This window comes from Myotis lucifugus, unplaced genomic scaffold (assembly GCF_000147115.1).
Source record: "Myotis lucifugus unplaced genomic scaffold, Myoluc2.0 scaffold_633, whole genome shotgun sequence".
NCBI lineage: Eukaryota > Metazoa > Chordata > Mammalia > Chiroptera > Vespertilionidae > Myotis > Myotis lucifugus.
In genome coordinates this window covers 287,630-298,905 of record NW_005871681.1, presented here as the reverse complement: position 1 = coordinate 298,905, position 11,276 = coordinate 287,630, and the positions used below count along the sequence as shown (strand labels likewise).

At 54.5% G+C, this 11,276-nt stretch overlaps 1 protein-coding gene across 1 annotated transcript in view; it reads right to left on the bottom strand.

Annotated features, from left to right (window-relative positions):
* FRRS1 (ferric chelate reductase 1) overlaps nucleotides 1–10,887 on the bottom strand; it is a 25,026-nt gene extending 14,139 nt beyond the window's left edge. Inside the window, 5 exon segments of the mRNA XM_006105081.3 lie at nucleotides 808–838; nucleotides 921–1,015; nucleotides 2,239–2,375; nucleotides 3,478–3,673; nucleotides 10,553–10,887. Coding sequence (XP_006105143.2) covers nucleotides 808–838; nucleotides 921–1,015; nucleotides 2,239–2,375; nucleotides 3,478–3,673; nucleotides 10,553–10,789 — 696 coding nt within the window. The 5' untranslated portion in view covers nucleotides 10,790–10,887.
* Between the last annotated feature and the right edge of the window lie 389 nt (nucleotides 10,888–11,276).

Sequence of the window (11,276 nt, the reverse complement as noted above, 5' to 3'; positions counted from 1 at the left end):
CGCCAGGCCAGAGACTAAACTGCACGATCCCCCCGACATGCCAAGACTGCACACCCTCCTTCACCGCCCAGTGCTCGGTCAGAGGGCAGGGCAGCGGCCACCAGGGCGCCAGCTGTGCGGGGTGACAGCCCCGTCTTCACACGCCACACAACACGCACGTGCGAGCCCTGTGACTGCGCACCGGGACCTGGTGCACGAGGTGGAGGGGAGGACGGGGGGCACTTCTCCCCTGAAAGCCATGCCCCTCACGCCACTCAGGAGCCATTCACACTACAACATGATGACCTTCTGGGAGGTTCCAGGGACACGCGCTCCGACCACCTAACCTGCAATGTGTCCCGCTGCCCCACATGTCAGGGCTGGTGTGGGTTTTAAAGTCCCATCCCAAGTCTATCAAGCCTCAGCCCAGCTCCCTGAGGACTCGAGGATGGTTGAGGGCTCCTGTCAGCATGAAGGCGGGCGATGCTGCATTCACACATCCAGTGTCTGCTCCGTGCCTCTCCGGAGGCAGGCCCTGTACCAGGTGCTGGGTGTACGCTCGGGAAAAACGAACACACCAGGCCTGGGCGTGGCTCAGTGGCTGAGCATCCATCTATGAACCAGGAGGTCACGGTTCAATTCCTGGTCAGGGCACAGGCCCGGGTTGCGGGCTCGATCCCCAGTGTGGGGCGTGCAGGAGGCAGCTGATCTATGATTCTCTCTCCTCATTGATGTTTCTGTCTCTCTCTCCCTCTGAAATCAATACAAATATACTTAAAAAAAAAAAGACAGGAAGAAAGAAAAGAAGCCAAACAACTGCTTACATACGCAGGCGGTGCTATCGCCCCAGTAGCGCCCCCTGCAGGGAAAGTCCACCAATAGGTACAGAATGAGACAGACCATCGCTGTGGAATTACACCGGGGCAGGTCTCTGTACTCACAGGAACTGCACGTGGTTGGGGGCGCTGTCGGGGGCGTCCCAGTAGACTCTCACTTCTGTCTTCTTGTGCGCATTGGTGTGGCTCACCGCTGACCCCTGTGATGAATGGAAAAGAGCTCTCCGTCAGCCCCTGGCCGGCTCAGCAGGGCCGGAGCGGTCTCATTTGCAAAGGGACTTATTAGTGCATGGCCTCAGCCTCTGGTAGAGACCTTTTTATTAGAATAGGGCCTCGCGTACCCAGTACATGCAGGTTGGCTTGGGAGACCAGACTAGCTCTGGCTCTGTGAGTAAATCCCAGTCCTCGGAAATGCAAGAGCTAAGGAGAGCCCGGCCCAGGTGGCTCAGTGGTTGAGTGTTGACCTATGAACTAGGAGGTCAAGGTTTGCTTCACAGTCAGGGTACGTGCTCTGCTTTCAGGCTTGATTTCAGTGAGGGGCATGCAGGAGGCAGCCGATCCATGATCTCTCTTATCATGATGTTTCTATCTCTCTCCTTCCCTCTCTCTGAAATCTATAAAAACACATTTTTTTTAAAAAGGAACTAGAGAGAGTTATGAATACTAGGTGCATTTTGCTTGCTATTTCATTTATACTATAAATGTATATTCCTTCCATTCATACATGCAACTAGTACACAGAAGACTCATCAAAAGGAAAAGTATTCCCGCCTCCAAATAGGTGGTGATTATATTTGCATAATTCCTTTCTCTCAATCTTACCTCCCTCTTCCTTCCACCTGGCAGATGCCCTGTGGCCCAGCTTTGGGGTTGGGTCCTCCGAGCAGCTCCCTCTCCATCCCCTCGAGCTTGTGTGCGGCTCCCTAGCTATGCTTCCCCCGTCCCGCGGGTGCTTCTAGACTACGTCATCTCACTGTCCTACTCATGTGTCTGTCCTACATCCATGTCCTACCCGTGTGCCATGTCACATGTCCGCATGCTTTACTCGTGTCCCCGGCTATGAGCTCTCCAAGACAGTTCCTGGGATAATAAATGTTTACTAAACAAACGAATGAATGACAAAAATTGAATTTCCGTCCCTCTCTAGAACTCTATCTTCAACATTTACACCTTCCAAAATCAACACGCTAAGAGTCAATAGCACAGGAAGTATTGGGAGCCATACACTCTTCAAGCTCTGCCCTGCCTTTCCTAGGATGCGCATGTGTAAAGCAGATTGCCAGCAGTAAAACTGGGGGTGAAGGGGGAGTTGGGTCCCTGGGCATCTGTTTAGATGTTTGCATTACGTGGGTGATGACGTTTATCTTGTACGCGCCAAGGCCCGGGGAAACAGACAGAAATCAGTTTTAAACCAGCCACAAACCTGCTTCTCTCCGCAAGTCAGAAGCTGGGACTCCTGGCTGTCAATCAGCGTGAAGGAGCCCACGGGAGCGCCGCTCGGATCCTCAGCATCCCGGGCCTCGATGAGAAAGCCCTTAAACTCCGGCCCCGACACAGCAACTGTGGCAACAGAGAGATGGGGAAGAGGTTTGGCACCGCCCAGAGGGAACTGCTGGAGGAGGCGCGGCCGGGTTCCCACGGCCGTCCACACACAGAGCTTCCCCGGGAGAGGACACGGCAGCGATCGCTCCCTAGACACAGCTCCAGACTCGGCTGCACGGGACAGTCCCTGCGAGAGATGTTAACGGCCGTCCGCGGGGAGAGGTGGGCAATGGTCAGGCCCATGAGGCCAAACTAGTGTGGAAAAGGCTGGATGAAAGTAATACAGTTTCTTCACTGGGAATCCTTAGGCCCTTTACCGTCCTACCACGCAGCATGCAACGCTAAGAGGTCTGATCTGTGCACATAAAGTGTGCTTTCCGAATACTCTTCTGGTCAGAGAGTGCTGGGAATAGTTGCAGGAAGTGGAGTTTGCAGAGTGCTGTTCGAGATACACCTTTAGCCAGTCCACATTTTGCCAGAAGAATCAAGGCACTACTAGTATAAGAGATTACACTGTATCAAGAAAGAGAGCCCTAGCTGGTTTGGCTCAGTGGATAGAGAGTCAGTCTGCGGACTGTAGGGTCCCAGGTTTGATTCCTGGTCAGGGCACAGGCCCGGGTTGCCGGCTTGATCCCCAGTAGGGGGTGTGCAGGAGGCAGCAGATCAATGATTCTCTCTCATCACTGATGTTCCTATCTCTCTCTTTCCCTCTCCCTTCCTCTCTGAAATCAATAAAAATATATTTAAAAACAAAAAAGAAAGAGAAGGGCTCAATAAAAAGGAAAGAGAAAGATAAGGGTTTATGATATCTCAAACCCAATAAAGTAAACTTTATTTTCCTTTTCTGTGGAATGAATAGTATTGTTCATGATGACACATTAAACATGATAAGCACATGTTTGAAAACCAGTCCTGAATGGGGAGCAGACATACTACGTAGGTCATAGAGCGTCTGCAGCAGCTAAACACAAAGGTGGGAAGCGTGGGGTGAAGACGATGGCATCTACCGAACAGGGGAGGGGCCCGCACGGGGACTGGGACTCCGACAGCGACAGCCCCTCAGCGTGCAGCGGGAGGGTGAACCTCGGCCTGTGAACGGGGACCCCCGCACGCACGGTACCTTCGATCTGGTCTCCCGGCGTGAATGTCGTCCGGGCCACTGTCACGCTGTGGACGGGGTCGGGGAGCGGGGCGTGGCCGTGTCTGGGGACCATGTCCCCGCAGGACTCCGTCACTCTGCCGCTGGGATAACCCGCCACCAGGCCGAGGCGCAGCAGCAGCAGGAGGGCCCCCCGGTGCGTCCCGGGAACTGCCATCTGCACAGGAAGATGAAACAGATGAACGATAGAAGCTTCCACACGCAGGACAGGGGAGCTAGAGAGCCACTTGCTTTCAGCCATCAGCTCCCCGAATCCTCCACGACGGGCCACAGAGGAAGACGGCGGGTGGTGTCTCCACGGGCTGGACCCCAGCTCCACCTCTTACGCGGTGAGGCTCGGAGCAAAGCCCCCCCGAAAGCCTGCACAGCCTCACGGCTTCCTGCTCCGGCGCCGAGACAGGACGAAGACAGCTGGGAGTCTGACCGGGAGTGACTGGGGAAGGACCAACTCGTCCAATAAAACCAGAGGCTTTATTCCGAGTCACCTAGAGAGCTTAGCGAGCTCACAGGAGCTGCTGCTGGATGTAAATGCGTCCCCTGCGCGCATCTGGCCCCTTCTCCGACCCCCCTGCCCCCTGCGCTAACCATGATGGCAATGGGGGGTGGGGGGGATCTTGGAAAGTGACGGCGACAGACCACCCATTGCAAGAGGCAATCTTTCTGTTCCCTGCGGCCCAGAGGCCTCGGATTAGGAAGCGCCATTGTCAGCCAGGTGTTTCTCCTGCATCCAGGTGAGGCCCTCCGGCCATCGGCCTCACAGGCACCACCGGCCTCACAGGGACCACCGGCCTCACAGGGACCACCGGCCTCACAGGGACCATCGGCCTCACAGGGACCACCGGCCTCACAGTGACCACCGGCCTCACAGGGACCACCGGCCTCACAGGCACCACCGGCCTGACCGGCACTGGCTCCTCTAGCCCACCTCCCTGTGCACGTCTAACCCAAACCCGCAAACCATCCCGGGCTGGGGATGAACGGCTGGGACAGGTTACTTGGTGGTGAGTAAAGGCAGCGTGTGGGCAGGCTGCTGATGGGAAGAGCCTACAAAGCAGCTCATTCTCCATAAAAATAGGGTTTCCGCACGGCCGGCGTGGCTCAGCGGTTGAGCTTCGACCCATGAACCAGGAGGTCACGATTCAATTCCCGGTCAGAGTACAGGCCCATGTTGTGGGCTCCATCCCCAGTGGGGGGCATGCAGGAGGCAGCCAAGAACTGCGAGGAATGGGCCTGAGAGGGTTTCCCACTCAAGCACGGTTCTCAGGTCCCTTTGCTGGGGGCAGACCTGCCTTTAGGACCAGGTAATATTTGCTTGAGAAGATCCGAGTCATGGCTTTCACCAGGGGCCTTGGCCCAGCCACCACAAAACTAAAGGCAGGACGGGCCAAGCGCCTAGAGAATGACCGTGTGGGCGGGGTCGGTCCCTTCTCACAGACAGTCATTGGGCGCTGACTTCTGTGGGTGGAGTGGCAGCGAGGCTGGGTCTCTGCCCTCTGCTGTGCACGAAGGAGCTGAATACCATCCGTGAGGTCACGGGACCCCTGGCTCAGTTTCCTCATTTGCGGAACCCCGCCCGTGAGCCAGAATAAACGCAGGGCCACCTCCCGCCTCCCAGGATGATTCCAGAAGGCACGGTGGACACGCAGGCTGGGAGTCGTGAGAGGGAAAAGCAGAAGTCGGGAAGGGAAGTGACTCAGAGGCGCCCACCTGCCAGTCACTAGGAAAATAGGACATGTCCTAGCTGGTGTGGCACAGTGGATAGAGCATCGGCCTGTGAACTGAAGGGTCCCGGGTTCAATTCCAGTCAAGGGCACATGCCCGGGTTGCGGGCTCAATCCCAGTAGGGGTGTGCAGGAGGCAGTCGATCCATGATTCTCTCATCATTGATGTTTCTATCTCTCTCTCTCTCCCTCTCCCTTCCTCTCTGAAATCAATTTTTTTTTAATTTACTTAAAAAAAAGAAATAATGCCCTGACTGGTTTGGCTCAGTGGATAGAGCATCAGCCTGGGGACTGAAAGGTCCCAGGTTCGATCCGGTCAAGGGCATGTACCTTGGTTTCGGGCACATCCCCAGTAGGAGGCATGCAGGAGGCAGCTGGTCAATGTTTCTCTCTCACTGATGTTTCTAACTCTCTATCCCTCTCCCTTCCTCTCTGTAAAAAATCAATAAAATATATTTTTTAAAAAAAAGAAATGAAATATGACAAACAAGGTCAGCGAGGAAATAAATAGGAGCGAGTCCCTGGCTCCAGGTCGGGTGCCACCGCCCAGGGGGAGGCGCTGTTTCCATGTCTGTAGCCAGTGACGCTTCCAGCGATGATTGCAGGACACTCTTCCTTCAAAGGACACATTCACCGCATCGGCCAACCTGGGCCCCGGGACCACGCAGGGGAGAGGGTAGGGGGGTATTTGTGGAAGCGTGTGTGCTAAGCCCTGGACTGTGCGGAGAGAGCGGTGAGCGAGAGGCCGCCTCCCAGCCAGCGGGACCACCTTCGCGGCACAGGAGAGGGCCGGGCCGGGCGTGGGCGCTGCAGCGCGCAGACTGTTAGGGCGAGACCTGCTCTAATTCACCTTCCTGTTCGTTCTGTTCGGGGCAGAAAGAGATTATCGGGGACCAGCTCCGATGATCAGAACTGTGAGTCCTGCTCTGTTAACCTGATGGTTCTGTTCGATTAGAGCAGCGGTTCTCAACCTGTGGGTCATGACCCGTTTGGGGGTCAAACGACCCTTTCACAGGGGTCGCCTAAGACCATCAGAAAACACATATATAATTACATATTGTTTTTGTGATTAATCACTATGCTTTAATTATGTTCAATTTGTAACAATGAAAATACATCCTGCATATCAGATATTTGCATGACGATTCATAACAGTAGCAAAATTACAGTTATAAAGTAGCAACAAAAATAATTTTATGGTTGGGGGTCACCACAACATGAGGAACTGTATGAAAGGGTCGCGGCATTGGGAAGGTTGAGAACCACTGGATTAGAGAAAGCACACCCTCGCCTGCTGGGAGCTGTGCGCCCTGGGACAGGGGAGCTCACATCGGAATGTGGTCCATCCTCCGGAGAATTGCCTGTCATCATGGAAAGATTGACAACCTCGTGGCCGAAATGATCTAGTCCCGGAGGCACCTGCTCTGTACAACCCCCAGGCCCTATGGCCTGTCATCTGGTCCCGGGTGCCCGGAGCGCCCACCCTCCTGTGCCCTCCCCTGCCCCCCGCCCCCGCCCCCAGCCCGCGTGACTTGTAACCTGTGATTATCCCGCATCTACTTTCCCACGCCTGTAATCCCTACTTCCCCACATCATCTTTGCCCTTCTACCCAATGTAAGCAGCTGGCTTATGGGGGTTGAACTGGCTCAAGTAGTGACAGGCAGCCCGGTCGCCTCGGTTGTCCGGTTACATTTCCACTGGACATCACTGCTCCCTCCCCGGGGAGATAGGCAAGTCCCGCGAGGAGCAGCGTTGCACAATGAGCAATGTGAGTGGGGGCATGATTGTGACAAAGGCTGCCGTGTGCATGAGCCTAATTCAGAAGGCCCAGCCACTCTCCGAGTCTGGGAGGCCAGGCAGAGAGCTCGCTCAGGAACCAGCGCTCCTGAAGAACCAGGGTCAATTCCTAACTGTGTTTTAGTTCAACGTCTACAAACACTAGGTTGTGGGTAAATCGGTAAATCATAGCTGCCCTGTATCTACCACCCCTGCTGCCTTCCCGGCACCGGCAGGTGCTCACTTCTGACACTATTGCGGTGAGACAGCTGGAACGCTCACCTGCTCCTGTTAACGTAAAAAACCCATTGAAACCTGTAAAGAATTTTTGTGAGTTTATTTGAGCCAAACTGTCGACATATGCCGGGAAGCAGAACCTCAACGAATTGAGATAATGCTCCAGAGAATGACGGGGTTACATTTGGATTTATACATTTGCAAACAAAGGAGGGACATAGGTGGGTTACATGAAATTCATTGGTGATAGACTAGAGAGGCGGGAGAAAGCAAGGCAGAGGGGGGGTGGGAAACCCCTGGGATTGGATAAGAAGTAAAATGATGGACACATGCTTAGGTCGGTGCAGGAACAATTAACATGATAATGACGGAATCTGTGGTATCTGTCCTGGCGCCCAGCACATTTGGCTGTGCCCCAGGGGCTCCAGAAAAAGGGAAGTTACAAGTTACCCAGACATTTCAAGGGTATGTTATCATAGATGCAAAAAGACAGATAGGCTCAGTTAAGGTAAAGGTTGACCTTGTCAGTGAAGATACCGGCCTAGGATGTAACTGCCCACCATCACTGCTTTAGTTAAAGTTTAATTTCAGACCATCCTTGTGGTGGCTTTAGGTCTGAGTTTGCAAGACCGCCATGCAGGCCTCCCCTGAGCTGGTCAGGTCAGCATGTGGCCCCTTTCGTCCACACTCCTGCGCGGAGCCTCCCAAAATAGTCCAGACCCTTGCTTTCCGCTTCCCCGGCAATTTAACTCGCACGTCCTACAAACCCCCAAATCCAGGATTAATTGACCTTGAGAGCTGAATCTCAAACTGCAGGGAAACTGAAAAATAGGCCAAGTATTTCCACTTCCCCAGTCGACGATGTCTCAGGCTCTGTTCTCACAGCGGGAAGCACAGGGAAGTCGATTTTAAGAAATTAACCACTGAATTGGTCCCGGTGGGAAAATGATTTCCTCCCACCCTTCTAGGTTCCTCCGGCTGCACTGACAACCAGGTGAACACCGGGCCGGTCAGCAGGAGGAAGACAGGTGCCGCCCAACCCAGAGCCCGAGTGCGGGGCCGGTTCGGCGGAAGCCATCACCTTCACTGCCAGCCTCAGCTGGAGGCAAAAGGAGAGCTTCCCTGAGCCTGTCCGTGTCTTCCTGCAGCTACACTAACTGACCGGGATGTCAGGGCGACCCCCTCTTCCCACCCCTCAGGGCACACGCTCCCGCCAGAGGCACCAGCCCACGGGACCCCTCACTGTTTTCCCGTCCCCTGCAGACCCCTGGACGCACAGGGGCCACGCTACCCGACCAGCTCAGAGGCCTGAAGCCACCACAGAGGTGGCCTGAATGGGAACTTGCTGAGTACACGCAGTTGGTGGCGGTGGGCATGTCCTGGGCTAGAATCTTCGTGGCAAAGTCAGCCTCTACCTTGACTGAGCCTGCCTGTGTCTTTGGCATCCAGGGCAGCATTCCTGTGGAAAGTCAGGCTAAAAAAAAATCCCCTTTTCCAGACCCTCGGGGCACAGCCTGTGGGCGGGCACAGAGCCTGGAATCCTCTCCTTGTTATTGTTATCGCGTTAGTTGTTGGCTATTAACTCCCCTGTTCCCACTTCACCTTTTACCCCATCCCAGAGGCCTCCCCGCGTTGCTTTCTCTGCCTCTCTAATCCATCCCCCATGGAGCTCACCCAACCCACTTCTGTCTCCGCCTTTGATGTAATGTATGAAACAAGGAGAGGGACTGCCTTTCTCCGGAGCATGACCCCAACCCATTCAGCTTTCTGCTTCCCCGCAATGGTCCGTTTGGCTCAGATAAACTCGTAAGAATTCTTCACAGGTTTGGACGTTTCTTACGGCGACCACTTAAAATGCCATCAGCTACTGCGCCCTGAGAGCGAACAGTATGGCCCTGGAAGTCATAGACCTGGGCCGAGCCCAGCGGTCACCGAGGGACCTCGGGCAAGTGACCTAAGCTCACCGGGCCTTCGCTCTCTCGTTCTGAGAGACGGTGGGAGCCACATCCGGGGCTTCCGTGAAGATAGCAGAGCCTCTGTGAACCCTCCGCACAGTGCCCCCCATAAAGATGGACCTGCGCCTTCGGTGTGGCTCAGTGGACAGAGCACCGCCTGCGGACCAGAGGGCCCCGGGTTCGATTCCGGTCAAGGGCACATCCCTCGGTTGCAGGCTCCTCCTCCCTGACTGGGCCCTGGTCAAGACGCGTGCAGGAGGCCACCAATCAATGTGTGTCTCTCACATCAATGTTCCTCTCTATCTTTCCCTCCCCCTCCCACTCTCCCTAAAAATCAATGGAAACACATCCTCGGGTGAGGATTAACAACAAGAAGATGGACTGAAATCCCGCCCGACTCCACCACCTGCGGGACCACTCTCTTTCAGAGCCTCCACCCACGCCCTTGTCGCTAATGAAAAACCCATCTCGTTTTCCTCCCACAACCGGAGATGCGCCTTTGGGCCAATTCCTGGAGGCGCCACCCCGTCCTGGTGGATCTGGTCACAGAAGCCAGCAGCCCCCGTGGAACGGCGCAGGTGGCGACCTGGTAGGACTCATCCCTTCACACTAAACCGTCCTGAAAGGCTGGCTCCTGATGTCAACAAGCCGACAGGCCAGGTCTCATCCCCGCCCTGCCCACCCCAGGCAGCTCCCTCTGCTCCACCTTTTAATTCCGAGGAAAAAGAAGATCTCTGAACTGAAGATGTTAGCTTAGTGAAGCAACACTCCTGACAACTCATTTACAAACGGAAACACCCCCAGTGCCCCTGGAGCAGCGTGGCAAGATGCAAAAAAAAAAGGGGGGGGAAATTAAGGGCAGAGATCACAGCTTGGCTCTGGGAACATCTAAAGCCGCACCCGGCGGGGGTGGGGGTAGGGGTGGGGGGAGCTAAAATTCCTGCCTTAAAAGGCACTTAAAAATAAACAAGTGAGGCCCTAAGTCACCCTCACGCAGGTGACTATGTCATTTGGAGCGAATATAAAAGGGAGTTCCCGCAGTTTAAAAGTTAAACCATGAAACACGTGGGTGAACAGTCCCTGCCTGTCAGGCTCCCACAGCTCCGCTCTCAGCCTTCCCAGGGGACGAAAGCTCACAAAGTCAAAGTCACCGGACCGGTCAGCCCCGCCGGGCGGTGGGCGCTCGGACCTCCAGACCGGCTCCAGGAGGCCGTTTGCTCACGGAGCGCCCTCCCCTGCTCCCCCCCACCCCACCCCGGCCAGTGCTGTCACCTGGCCGAGTTCAACTTTTACAAATGTTTCCACGCTTTGCAAAGAGCTGGGAGAAGCGGAGAAGACACCCTTACCTTGGGAAGGAGGCAGGCTGCCGGCCAGCTTCCGGCTCTGCTACAACTCGGATCGCGTTTCAGCCGGTGGGAGGGGCCAGCGGATCCCCATGAAGGCGGGGAACTTCCCAAACCCAAGCCCAAGTCCAGCTGCAGAACTCGACCTGCAAGATGGGATCCTTGAGGGCGCCGGGTCTGAGCTGCACATTCTGTTTCACACCAGGAACTTTTTTCTTTCTTTTTTTGCCAACTGGTCATTGTTTTTCTGAGAGAATCGGGTTTTTGTCTTTAGCTACAAAAGCATGTGAAAACAGGCTATAGGATGTGAAGGCAAACGAAAGAACCTATTTGCCATTAGGTAGGGTTAACCAGATGCAGCAAATTAAAATATAAGACACCTGATTAAATTCGAATTCCAGATAACCAATCATTCCTCAGCGTCAGTGTTGTCTTACGCAATATTGGCTGCGAGTTATATTTTTTTAAGGGATCCGTGGCTTTTCTGAAATTCGAATGTACCCTGGCAGCCCTGTCATCCAGGAAATAACAGTGAATAGCAAACTCTCCCACTCACTTCAAAAGACACAAGAGAGTCGGACTGCAGAGAACTGAAACTTGAACGTGTGAACGACACAGAGCAAAGGAATGATTTTACTTTGGATAATGTGCCCTGAAGTTGAGGAGTGCTGTTTCTTTTTAAGCCTTGAATCTTGTTTTTTACAAGATTCTTTAGAGAGAAAAAAAA